At 41.1% G+C, this 13,602-nt stretch overlaps 1 protein-coding gene across 1 annotated transcript in view; it reads left to right on the top strand.

Annotated features, from left to right (window-relative positions):
* LOC108674221 (histone-lysine N-methyltransferase 2D) overlaps positions 1-9,459 on the top strand; it is a 52,249-nt gene extending 42,790 nt beyond the window's left edge. The window contains exons 5-8 of the mRNA XM_018162151.2: positions 135-2,024; positions 2,560-3,403; positions 3,959-4,239; positions 7,709-9,459. Of these exons, the coding sequence (XP_018017640.1) occupies positions 135-2,024; positions 2,560-3,403; positions 3,959-4,239; positions 7,709-8,617 (3,924 nt within the window). The 3' untranslated portion in view covers positions 8,618-9,459. The remainder of the gene's footprint in view (positions 1-134; positions 2,025-2,559; positions 3,404-3,958; positions 4,240-7,708) is intronic.
* The last annotated feature ends 4,143 nt before the right edge of the window (positions 9,460-13,602 follow it).

The following is a 13,602-nucleotide window of genomic DNA, read 5'->3' as shown; positions in this document are numbered from 1 at the left end:
TTAGATTAATATTTGAATTGATATATGAAGTCTTGATCCACATTCATGATTGGTAAGGTATGTAATGTAGTTATTTTAGTTGCATTGGCATTAATGGCATTTCATACTGTTCATTGAATTTTTTTTATTTCCAGCAAAGTAAAATGTTGGCTCGTGGCCACGAAGCTACAAATGACGACCCTCCTGAAAACCCAGCAAAGAAACCAAGACTCACAGGCCCTGCTCATATCATAAACACGACCTCAACCTCAGGCTCTAGTAGCCTAAATAGTAATGTGGCAACTTTTGTGTCCAACAATACTGCATCATCTTCAACTGGAAATAATTCTTCAAATGGTCCCAATGTAGACATAACTGAATTTCAAATCGTGCAGCAACTGCATGCTTTGAAAAGAAGTGATTCACCCCTAGCCCAGGTACCTGCTGTGAATAGCGTGGACAGCAGCTTTCCTGGTAATCTTCTTCCTTCAAACTTCTTTGAAGATGTTAAAAAGGAAGAGTTTGATATTGAAGATCTCGAGTCCTTTGAAGATGCGTTCCGTGACATAGATTTTGACTTGATCCAAAGCGAAGACCTTGACATGAGTGATGTTCGCCCAGAAAACAGCAATGCCTCTGGCTTTTCATTAGGTAACGACTGTGATCCCTTTAGTTTGGTTCTTGAGAACGGAGAGGCCACTAGTGTCAGCAGTGATGGTGGAACTGTGGGTGTTTTGACAAACAGCAGCACCAGTCCCAGCATGTTGCAGCAACTATCTCAACAGCAGCAGGAACCTACTACCACAATAAGAATGCCACAATCACAAACAATGACTGCAACAAGCAATCCACCAAGTTCCGTCCCATCTCCTGCCTCCTTCCAACAGGGTTATAGTAATCCTCAGGCTTTGAGCCAAGCTTCACAGTTTCCCACATCTTCTACAGTACAAACGTCTACGAGCTCTCCTGGTCCTTTTCAAAATACTCCGTCGTCGATGTCTAAAGTCCATGTTGGAGGAATACCTACTGTCATGCCGGGCTTGCCTCCTCAAGCTGGTGACAGCCCTGCTGCAACCACTCTAAAAAATATGGCCCAAGTTCATCAGAAGCAGCAAATCGGCCCTGTCGTTGGACCAGGTCGTGCTCAAGGCTTCAATGATTTCGTACCTTTTTCTGTCACAAATTCACAAGCTATTAGGCAAAATGTTCCTAATCATCCTATGTATGCCCAAGGAATGAATTCAAACATGAATTCCATGTATAACACACAGAATCCATCATCAATGAATGAAATGGACCTGAAGAAAAGACAGATGTTACATCAGCAGCAACAAATGCAGATACAGCTAAATAATTCTGGTATGCAAATGCAGCAACCTCAACATGGTCAAGCTAACATGCATCCACAGCAAGCAATCTCAATATCTACAGCTTCAAGTATGCCGCATCATCTTCAACAGCAGCAGCAGCAGCAATCGGCGCTATCAATACCCTCTAGTCAAAGTTCTCAAATGTCGAATATAGGAGGTAGTAACTCTTCAGTCATGGTTACTCAAACCACAACTCCGCACACTTTGCCAAAAGCACCCACCCCCTCGCATATGCTCCAAGGCCAAATGAACCCACAAATAGTTCCTCACCAGCAGCTTCCCCAGCAACAAACTGGCCTCCAGCCTCAACTTGGTAACGGAACTCAAGCTAATGGCCCACAGCAAAATCAAGCTCATGCTCAGTCCAATGTCGGCCCTGTTACAAATACTAATGGTATGGTTAATGTCTCCTCTGGCGACATGAACTCCATGCAACAACACCATCAGATGCCGCACATGCAACAGATGATGTCAATGCAACAAAGTGCTGCAGGAGGACCAGCTGCAATGATGGGCGGGATGCAAGGAGGCTTCTCAAGAATGTCACCCATGGCGAGCTATGGAGGCCAGCCTGGGGCAGGTGCCATGGGGCAGTATGGAGCCATGCCCATGAGAGGACCAAGTGGTGTGCGACCAGCCTATCACCGACCATCATCACTCTCACCAGGAGCACAGGTATTATATCCCTTCTCTTGCAATTATTTTGAACCCCCTTCCATTTCAATTCAATTTGTTTTGCATGTAATGCATTTGAAAGTACCGTAGTCCTTGTAACATTGAACTTTATCAGCCAAAGTTGTGCAGTAGGTACATTTTAAGTGTTGACTAAGAATGCAAATTTCATTGCTAATCAGATTCTCTTCTTGATTTGAAAATATTTTTTAAATTCTGAATTTATTTGTATACCTCAATCTTTCCCAAGTATTTCTTCAAAGTGAAATGAGCAAAACAATTTTAGAGGTATGAAATCTTGCTATTTCTTCAAATTAATGTTTCTCAAATTTTTGTCATCGAGAATCACTTTGATGTTCCCAGATACCACTAATACTACATATTTGCCATGTATTAACATTAAATATGAAATATGAAACATTCATATAAATGATTTTACTCAAGACATAATAATTTATATAAGTAACAGACTACATTTATAATAATTTAAATCGCAAGTTTCCAGCAGTTGACTGATTTCTAATTTTTGTGTGCGCAGATGGTTCCGTCGATGAGTGCGGATGGCAAGATGTCCCAAGAAATGTATTACCCTGCACAATTTTCTGGCATGGGCCAGTCCCAGCCTCCAAGGTACCCCAACCAAATGATGGGTCCGTCCATGATGCGTGCCATGACTCCAGGTCAACACAGCTTAATGATGAGCCAAAATGGCCAGATGATGACACGACCTCCACCTCCTGAATACCGCCACGCTACTAATATCATGCAGCAACAACAGCAGCAGATGATGGCCCAACCGATGCCCCAGGCCATGGGGCCAGGTATGGGCCAGATGGTTTATGGCAACATGAGGCCGGGGCTCCGACCTGGCATGGCTGGAGGTAACATGGTTAACTTGGGCAATGGTACCCCCACGGGAGCTGTACCGTCGTCGATGCTGGGTGCTGGAGGTCCTACATCAAATGCAAGTGGCATGGTTCAGCAGCAGCAAAGTCTGCCTCCAAGTCTACCTTCCATGAAACCAGGAGGGGCTGTAGGCACTGTTTCTTCAACTGCCCCCAGCACAAGTCTCGCGACGTCTCTTGCAATGACATCGATGTGCCCAGCTTCTTCCATGGCGTGCACCATGACATCAGCAGGCGGCATGTCTGCCGTCCACTCCAACGTGGGCGGTCAATGTTCGGTCGCGAGCCGCGCCGCCATGATGCAGCAACATCAACGCTCCTGCCCCCCTAATGTCAACGTCGGTCCAGGGGGCCTCGTACCCCAGATGCAGTCAGGCCGACCCGAGTGGAGCAACATGATGATGCAGCGCGGCCAGACTGGCATGATGATGCGGCCATCAGGGTATCCCAGCCATCCACATCATCAGCAGCAGCAAGGCTAGTACTCTTCAGCCAAGGTTGAATTACAATGCGGAAGTATTTCTTACTGGTTAGCTAATATTGGCATTTACTATCTCTGTATAAAAATTACTAATTTAAGTTTTTCGTTTGAAAATGTCATTTGTTAAATACTTATGACGACTACGTAATGTGTTTTTTAGCAGACTTTGTGTCATCAAGTCTCTAATATGCCTTTTAAATTATAGACTTCAAATTCGCTCCTAAATTTTTGTCCAAGCTAAGAGCATAGTACACTCTTATTTATCTTATTTATTTTGTTTCTATGCCTAGCAATGCAAGTAAGTTTACAATATTTCAACATCCTACTCGATGTTACGTGGAGCAAATTTTACGTTTTAATACTCTTATTATTATAAACATTCCAGCACCTTCCAGATTTGTCCAGCATTTCTAGGTTTTTTGTCATATTTCTAATTCTTTTGTGAAATTAATTGTTATTTGGTTCTGCACGACACTTTTCTTTGTGTTTTTGATTAATATAGCTCATTATAATCCGATATAGTTGGTACTGACCGCCTTTTATTTGTGCAGCTGGCATGATGGGACAAAACTCTCAGATGATGGGCATGGCAAGAAATCCTTCTCAGATGATGCCAATGATGGCAGGGCCGGGCATGTCTGCCAACATGCAAGGCAATATGGCGGCGATGCAGCCTGGTATGGGAGGTCCCATGGCACCTGGCATGGCTGGTCCCATGCAGCCCGGCATGGCTGGCCCCATGCAGCCCGGCATGGCATCTGGCATGCAAGGCCCTGGAATGAATCCTACATCCAGAATAGCCGGCATGCCAGGAGCTTTGGCTCCAGGGCAGGTGAGCTTTCATGTTATCGCCCGGAATGTCAACTATCCTTACCATATCAACCAATATGGCTATACGGCGGCTCATGGTGTGAATTTTACTCCAAGTCCGGCGGTGAAGAAAGGGTCTAGGAAGAACAAAAATTCCCCTCAGCTCGGAACGGCGCAAATTCGCAGGAAGAGAGGTCGACCTCCAAAGAATTCAGGCACTAAAATTGTGCCTCTTTCTGGCAATCCTCCGCCGACTGCTACTTCCATGGAAAACTTGGCTAGCACTAGCTCTGTTTCTCATCCTCCGCCGACTTCTACTTCCATGCAAAACTTGGTTAGCATTAGCTCTCTGTCTAACAATCCTCCACCGACTATAGATCTCAGTCAAGATTCAGTTCCAAACTCGTCTCCAGACAGTGGAACTTGGAGCCTATCGCCTCGATTCTTGAGCGATGAAACAACTGAGAGCTTGATTGCAATGAGTTTGCCACAGTCCTGCTCTGGAATGGGACGTATTCAATTTCATGCTAATGGTGTTCAAATGATGTCTACACTTATTAGACCGATCATTGCTGGTGTTCAGTAGGACCGCGATTCATTAGTGCCACAAGGCACAAGCCGTCCTACGAGGCCTGAAATGGTCTGCGCTAATAATTTAGCTTCATCTTGTGACCAAAGTGAAGACAAAGGAGAGCGCATAAGAGAGCTGTTGGACTTTCTATATGATGGGGTCGAGCCTACGAGTACTTGGGCAACTAACGGTCATGTAGCACCGGCCCATTCTAGTAACAACACTCAAGGACCCGTTTGCACAGATGAACAATTGATTGACAGCCTTCTAGAAATGTAAGAAAACAAATTGACCCCTTCTTTCCCTCATGCTATGCGGTTGCCTCGTACTCAAATGACTAAAGTTAACAGCATGTGGAGGCTGCACGTTTGAATCCTCTTGTCCTAAGATTTGAATCCAATATGTGAGGTCATCCATAGCATAGGAACATTTTTACTACTGAATTTCCCTTTACCAACCCTGATATAGTTAATAAGTTTACGACTCCCGTCCTCATTAAGCAATAGTTCTTAAGCATAGTTAATAAGTTTACGACGCATGCCCTCATTAAGCAATAGTTCTGAAGCATAGTTAATAAGTTTACGACTTCCGTCCTCATTAAGCAATAGTTCTGTAGCCGCGCTTCAGTTCCATCTTGACAAAAATGACGAGCATCATTGGTGCTTGTTCATACTTTTACAAATGCTGACATTTTATTAACATTACTAATTTGTTGTCTAAGTTTAGAAATTAAAATCCGCAGGAAATTCATTGTTAAATAGTAAGATTATGCAGAGATTTTACCAGTGTAGAATGTACCGTGATTTTAGCGACATTTTTATTGTTATTTAAGTGACTTTGATGGCCAGTGCTTTAGGCTGTGGCTCATTATCTGATTCCGAGTTTGTTCCTTAGGAGTTCTTCAACTAACATAATTAGGAGTTCTTCTGCTAACATAATTAGGAGTTATTCTACTAATAAACACGAGTCTGTGCAAACGGGTTCTGGAGTGTTGCTACTAGAATGGTGGTGATGAGTAAACGTCTTTCTCTTGCAAATTAAGTTATTCATTTGCAGACATAAGTAATAACTAGCTTTATATTTTCAGAATATTACACTGGACTTTATTTCATTTGCTGGTGGAGTTGAATGTTAGTGAAGCTAAGCCTTAGGAGCAGAGACGACAGACGAGCACTCAAAATGAGCCTTAACCGCTTGTCTATGACCACCATAACAGTGTTCAATGCTTGCTGCATCTAAAGGCCTTATCACCAGAGTTCTCTACCGTCAGGAGACGAAGGATTAAATAACTGCCTGGTAGCTGCAGAACAAAAATCAGTTCTAGGTTTTCTGTGGGTTCTAGAGTTTGAAATAAATTTTCAAATTAAACAGAAAAATTTCCATAGATTGAGCAGCAAACATCGTGTGTTCGATGCTGAAAACGTACTTGGTCCCCTATGACATTTGTATCAATCAAAGTGAAAACCAGAAGGAATTGATTTTTTTCTGGTTTTGTATCTTTGATTTGCAATCCTTTTCCATGTGCAACAAATCATGTTGGCGGGTGTTGTTTTAGCTTGTAAATAAATATATTAAGTAGGCTCGTTTTTATTTCCCACTGTCTTTACTGCGTTTTAACCCTGTTGTTCATATCCGGAAAAAACATCGAAGCGTCGTAAAATCAACGGCCAAAACGAAAAAAAAAACACGGAAAATGGGTGGAATAATACACGAGTACAAGAAGATTTGTGCCTAATCAGTACTTTTTTTACGTTAAGTCCAACTACGGAATAGTAGGAAGAAACATGATGTACTCTGAGCTCTAAAAAAGTTAAGATGATGTATTCTGAGTCGTATACTGAATACATTTACTGAAAGCGTGAAAATTCCCTTGTATGCAGCTGCATAGCCCAAGAAATGAATGTCACGAGCATCAAAAAGTTCTGGTTCTTATTAAGCCTTGGCTGTAATTCGCTTTAGTTTTAGTAAGCTTTTCAAACGAATTTGCCGCAAAAGAAAAGTTTTTTTCGCTTATATAGAGTTGTTCCTGTAATCTCAAACGCCAATCGACGGAATTCACACGCTATAATGTAATATAAAAGAAAACGTGACTTACGAGACGTGTCCGTACAATAAGTTCCACGGACTGCTGCTGGCGCTAGGATCGTTTCTATGCGGGGCACCGGGCAACGCAAGAGAGGCAGGTTGTTTGCTTCTCCAACTCCAAGCCAGCGTGTCTGCACTCTGCAACGTTTAGTCTTGCCTCAACAGGCGTCAGGGAAGGAGTGTTCTCTTGCGTCTCGAACCAGCTGCGACTTTCGGTCTGTTATTCGTTTCCTGGCCGCTGAGAAGAAGTCGGCGAAGGATTCGCGAAGAACTTTGTCAAGTGTATGGAGAAGAGTGTAGCTCCGGGGTGGTACACAGATGGATCAGGGACCAAGGATCGTCACCAGTAACAACAAAATCCAGAAATTCCTCTTCGTTTGTTCCGTTAAAAGCGAGAAATTCTTGGGCCGCTTCAGACACGTGTGGCTAGTGGTCTGCTGTGAGCATTTTTGGCACCCATCTTGCGCAGACCTTTGGACAGCCTAAATCTTCAGAGAAAATCTCGTCAATTGTGGTTTTGCTGACCTCAGGAATTTTTTCACACAGCTCTTGAAGTGTATTCCATTGATCTTCAAGCATTACCGCTTCGACTTCAGCAGTTGTCCACAGAAAACGATTATCTGGATATTCTAAGAAACCTCCAGTTACTAATATGAAAGAAAATTATTTCTCTGTGAATACGAAAACACGAGCGTTAGGGCATCAAATTTCTATTTTCCATCATATAAATCCGTAACAATAAATCTTTAAGTGGTTTTACGGCCTAATTTTCTTGACCTTTCACAAGATAGACGGTTCCGTGTAGACGTGTTTCTAATGTTTCTTTATTCCGCAGGTGCGGATGGGACTGCAAATGAGCCAGAGCGGCGGCATGGGCGGAGCGCAAGTCACATCACAATACCCCGCTCCAGGGACGCCAATGGGCAGCATGGCCCAGATGCCGCTCCAAGGAGCATCAGGCTCCATGGTGCCACCGGGCCAGATGCAGGGTGCCTCTGGTCCCCACATGATGGGTGCGGGGCCAGGAAGGAATTCAGGCGTCGTAGGAGGCATACCTAGTGCCAGAAGTCCTGCAGGAATGGTACAAATGAACGGAGGACAAAGTCATCCCATGAGTCCTGCCAACATGGGTAACATGGGTGGCTCAAGTCCTGCTAGCATGGCTGGTATGGGGAGTCAGGCCCATAGCCCCGCCAGCATGGGTGGTATGAGTCACCCACGCTCCCCAGCCGCCATGATGCAACACCCGCGCTCCCCCGCGACCATGGGAGGGCCTGGTAGACCCCTAAGTAACCCCAGCATGGGTTACTCCGCCCCTGGAGGGACTACCCCCAATATGATGAACGATTTAGTCCCCACAACAATTGGTTCTTCTCGCTCTAACCCTGCCACTTCTATGGCTGGCGTCCCTAATAATAACTCCCTCAATAAGTCGAGCACTCCTACTCCATGTGCTAGTTTAGCCTCTAATAATAACAATAATAACGCCTCTAATGGTCAGCAACAACAGCGACCTCCGAGTACCGGTAGGATCTCTCAGCCACTCACTCCTAACCCTCCCTCATGCAACTCTAACTCTACATCCACCACCACCGCTAACTCTTCCTCCCACACGAACACTGCTAACGCCAACGCCAATAAAAACAACCCTAGTAATCCCCAGCAACAAATAGAGCATCTAGATATTAATAGCTTTTTTAATGCTCCGCAGGATTTCGCGTCATTATTAGAAGAACATAATTAGATCCCTCGTCCTATATATCTAACGTATGTAAATATATCATTAAAATGAGTAGGATAAGCATTGTTAACAATTCCGTATTATTGAGACACACAGTATTGTATTTGAGAATAATTTAGTGTGCGTCCAGGAAGTTGTAAGCATAAGTCGCATTCCTTCTCGTAAAGATAAGCGATTATGGAGTTAAGGAACTGCCTATTATTATTGGTGCGGTGTAAGTTGTTGATAGTGTACAGCTCCTTGCGTTCTGCCATTGATTTGTGAAGCCAATAGCGTATATTTTGTAAGTAATATTACTATTATTATTACTGATGCAAAAGTCGTGCGTACTCATTGATGTACAGTTTGCATCCGTTATTTATTGAGCGCCATTACTTATCAGAGTCCGTATTGATAATGAAGACGTCGTTGAGTGGCAAGCAGGCAGCCTGCTCGCCGTAACTCTCCTAATATATTCACTTCACTATGCAGCATCACAAAGAGTTTATGTCAAACTTAGGGATTAAAAGAAAGTATTGTCTCATATGAAGGATTAAGAGAAAACGCCCTTATAAGTAAACAAATGGATTATTTGTAGTATTATTCATAATAGTGAAATAATTTGATAATCACACAGTATTATTGATTCTTAAAGTTGTTTCGAATTAGATAAATTAAAATCATTGGTTTAAAATGAGTGGATGCAGATGTTGAAATAGTAAGACTTGTAGTGTAGAGGTGGTTTTTCAAGTTTCCCTCTTTTACAGCTATAGACTCCATTGATGAGAAAAGAATAGCACACAATCCCATTATACCAAAATTAATTTTAAATTAACTAATTGACAAAATTATTTAATCTCAACTAATTATTTAATTGAGACTCTCTACTACTCCTCCACCTGAAAATTTTATTTGGTGCAATTGTCAGTTTATTTCTTATTTTTAAGAATTAGGTGGTGTTTTGGCCAGGTTTTGATGACGTCGCCTGTGAGTGCATGGTAAAATATTGTTCCTATTATCGATTAGTTTTGACTAGTGTCGCTCACGTCCTATCATTTCACTCCTTTCCCTGCCATGACAATTTTTGCACTCATGTCCTAACTTGATTAGAAAATGATCCATCGTAAAAAATTTCCCATGTCACGTGTTCTGATCAAATTAGTTGTTTTATCTCTAGAGATAGAAACAAAGTGCCCAGGAAACGACTCGGTTCGAAGTTAAGCAATGATCTCTAAGATGAAGCAAAAGACGCTAGTTATTTTATAGCAGCGATCTGTGCAACGCTGCGCATTACTTGCGAGTCAGGAAAGAACAGCTTTGATCATGCTAGGTTTTCCATGAAAATCAGCTTCAGGACACGCTAGTTCACGCTGCGGTCGGTGTGGGAAATGGTAATGATGTCGTGTTCCTTGCTTGGCTATCCTATGAATGGCCAAATTACTTACCAATCGTTTCCTCTCCCACGAGGCTTACAAACGAACGCTATAAATAACGCCGCTAATATATTTTAAATCGTGAATTAATTTAAATCAATGGAAAATGATCTTTGGGAATTCGAGCAATCGGGTGTGTGTTAGGAAACTAAATTACTCAAATTTCAGACATTAACACAAAGACAAATGTTTTATTCAGTCATTAGTGATTCGAAAGTCCGACAATTTCTGGAGCTTTACTTACCTATTGGCTTACATGTGTTCTGAATCTCGCTGAATTGTACAGGAATTTGTTAAGTCATATTTTCTCTATATATCCATGACAGACTATTTTAACAATATTTGTAAGGCAATTAGTGTGATGAAATTATGTTTTTATATACATATCGACCCTCGGTCTATTGAATTACGCGTTAAGATATTTAATTTTTATAAATTTAGACTGGTTAATAATTTTGTTAATGGATTGTTTGGGATACTAAATTAAAATTACCAATCTTGCAATTTTAAATTTATTTACAATTATAATTGATCACAAAATTTACTTCTGCATCAGTTTTTTGGTTAAATTTTGTAATAATTTGATCACAACAACGTGTCGTCGTAGCAAATGGTAGGAGTTGTCTTCCGTTGTACACTGGGATATGCGTTACCTATATTTGGTCAAACAAACTCTGCTCAATCAAATACATAACATTGGGCTGCGCTAACTCTTGCTCTGAGTCAAAATGCGTAACATTGACCAATACGAATTACAGTTCAATATAGTTGGGCATGCCACACTCTAGTTACAGTCAGAACAAATTGGTGTACCCTTTCTATGATGCGCCTAGATTTGTGGTTGCTTACTATTCAGTATTCGATGCCTATTAAAAAAATAATAATCAGTGTGGAAATATGCCCTCATTTCTTCTGATATTGTTTCTGTTAGCTTCTAAACCAATACATTTCTTTAATGCCATTTTTATCGTATTAATTTTTTATATTCGTATCAATTCTCAAATTCTAGAGCCAAAAAACTTCAACGAGCAACATTGTGCAAATTTCAATAGTTGAGTAGTTGAATCACGTTATTATTGCTCAAACATGTAATTTCTGGTATTAGAAGTAAAATCTATTGTTTAGTTTAGTTGCAAGCTTTTAATTGTCCGCTTATCCGACATCAAATTTTAAATCATAAAATCGTTAATATCCCGAAACATTCGAATATTTGTACACGTAGCTTGAGAGCAACAGGCAAGAGCAAGTTTAGAATGCTTTTTAATGTTGAAAAAAAAAATTAAGAATTCGATTTTAGTCAAAACTTAGAAACTTTTTCTGAAAGTCTGATTATTTCTTGTTGTCGACCACGAGGCAAAAATGTTCCATCAACCACGTTGATTAATTTTTGTTGCATGTTGATCCTCACAAGCAATGTTGTCACTGGTACAGGACTCCTGTCTGGACCCCATAAAGCTTTGTGTTTAAGTATGGCTTTGAGGTTCCACATATATTTGATCTCGGTCTCTACCGAGGCCTATATAAAGTATTTATTATAGAAGCGCTGTTCAAACTTAGATGGTATTTTACACCTATCCTTACGGAGTTCTTGTGAAAATTCTGTGCAAAACCTGATGTTTGTTACATGTGTACATATTGTAAATGAGGTAATTAATGAACAAAGGATGACTTATCCCGTTCGTTTGTTTTTCCTTATTGTAATTAGCTAACAGCGGTTCCTTCTTACTGTGTAGTTAAATTTTCGATCAGCACTCGATTCGCACACGAGCAAAATCCTTTTGGAATTAAAGTGTAACATGGGGCAGCGGACCCACCCTTTTCTTTAAACTGAATATTTTTATAAAACTTTAATTGATACAAGGTTGCTGCTGTTTGGTTTTAAAATAACAACTAATAAAGAATGTATGATGTGAATTGGACGGCTGTAGATTTATTCAATTCTTAATGAAAAATTATTTTCTAAAAAGTGTCAGAAAGGGCCCATTGCATCTTGAAGAAGTTTATCCCCAACTTTACAAAAATATATTCTCAGCTTGAAAAAATCTATTTCTGACTGAAAAAATATTTCATTGACCAGGAAAATATTTCGAGTATAGAAAACAACTAATTCTGCGAATAGCATACAGTTCATCCACTTGCTAGTGAAAAAATATATTCTTCATCATTGATCAGTTTCGCTATTACAGTTGTGACAAATATACATCCGACTACATTTTGTAGTCCAAATGAGCTCATTTCGAGCACGCCATGCAGTGGATCCATTTCTCCCGAGAACTGCAACGGCTCCCCGCATGCCAAGCATGGCCATTCATCGTCTTCTGAATATCATCGTGGTGGATTCGGCGACTGCAGGACGCGGATCAGCGGATGCTCTCAACTTATTTTTGCTTTCCTTTTCATATCTTGAATGCACTTTCCTTTATGTGAAAGTTTTTGACGGTAAGGTGTGTTGCCTTTTCACATTTTCGAGTCCTTGTTCTTTTAGTTGATATTTTAAGAGGGGTAACTCCCAATCTAATAATAATCTTACTAATGATTTCATCCAAAGTTGAGAGCACCGCGTTGTCGTGAAGCACTAGAGCGACTTCATTTCTGACGTTGATTTCCTGCTTAGAGCTTTGCACGTTTGGTGGCCTTGCCTCTTCGATCTACTCTGTTGCCAAGAAGTTTTCGTCAGTAAAGAAGTCTTTACTACAAGGCCCTATTCCTGTCACTTTGAGGCCATTTACACCGCTCTTTGGAATAGCAGTTCTAAGATCAGCATCTCCAACAATGCTGGCTACTTCATAAATAGACATTCGTCTTCCAGGTTTGAAATCATCCTAATATCTCCAGCAGAGTTGTTTTCTTAATTTCCTGCAAAGCATTCTGGAGTTCAGTTTCAGTATAGTTGCCTATATTGGTTTTCCTGTTATAGTTACACGCAGAGCTGGGCAGCGCTTCTTTGAAATGTAGCGGCCGCTACCGCTACCGCTACACCCACTAGATTGTAGCGCTGCTACCGCTCCCGAAAATGTAGCGGCCGCTACATGTAGCGCGCTACTGCCCACCTCTGGTTACACGCAATGCTGCAACAGCACAAGAAAGTTAAAAATCAATAAATATTTAATGACTATAAGCTGCTGCCTTGAGGCGGCAAATTACAAAATCTTACAATTTAATATATAATTTGTAATTGAAAAAGCTAGTCATATTTTATAGAGCTCATTGAAACAAATGCAAAGATGTAAAACGCAACACTCGACTTTGGGGTTATGAGCCCACCATTCATGGGCGCTTAGCCCCGTAGGCACGCTGGGTTCGTTGCCTCGCTAGGTAGCATTTAAGTTAACTCGAGTCAACATTTCATTTTTAAAGTTAATAGTCTAATCTAAAACTAAAAATTATCCTAATAACATTACTTTCAAAATATAATTTACAGTACTTTGAATAGCTTCAATTATAGTGATCAGAATCTGTTTTATTAGCTGCAAAAAAAACTTTAATTTAGGCTAAATGGATAATCGCAAATAACTTACAAACGCAGGCCAGCAATACAACTTAGAGACGCACACTGCACTCTTATGAAACAGACTG

Source organism: Hyalella azteca, unplaced genomic scaffold, assembly GCF_000764305.2.
Source record: "Hyalella azteca isolate HAZT.00-mixed unplaced genomic scaffold, Hazt_2.0.2 contig2628, whole genome shotgun sequence".
NCBI lineage: Eukaryota > Metazoa > Arthropoda > Malacostraca > Amphipoda > Hyalellidae > Hyalella > Hyalella azteca.
This window is presented reverse-complemented; position numbering and strand designations above follow the sequence as displayed.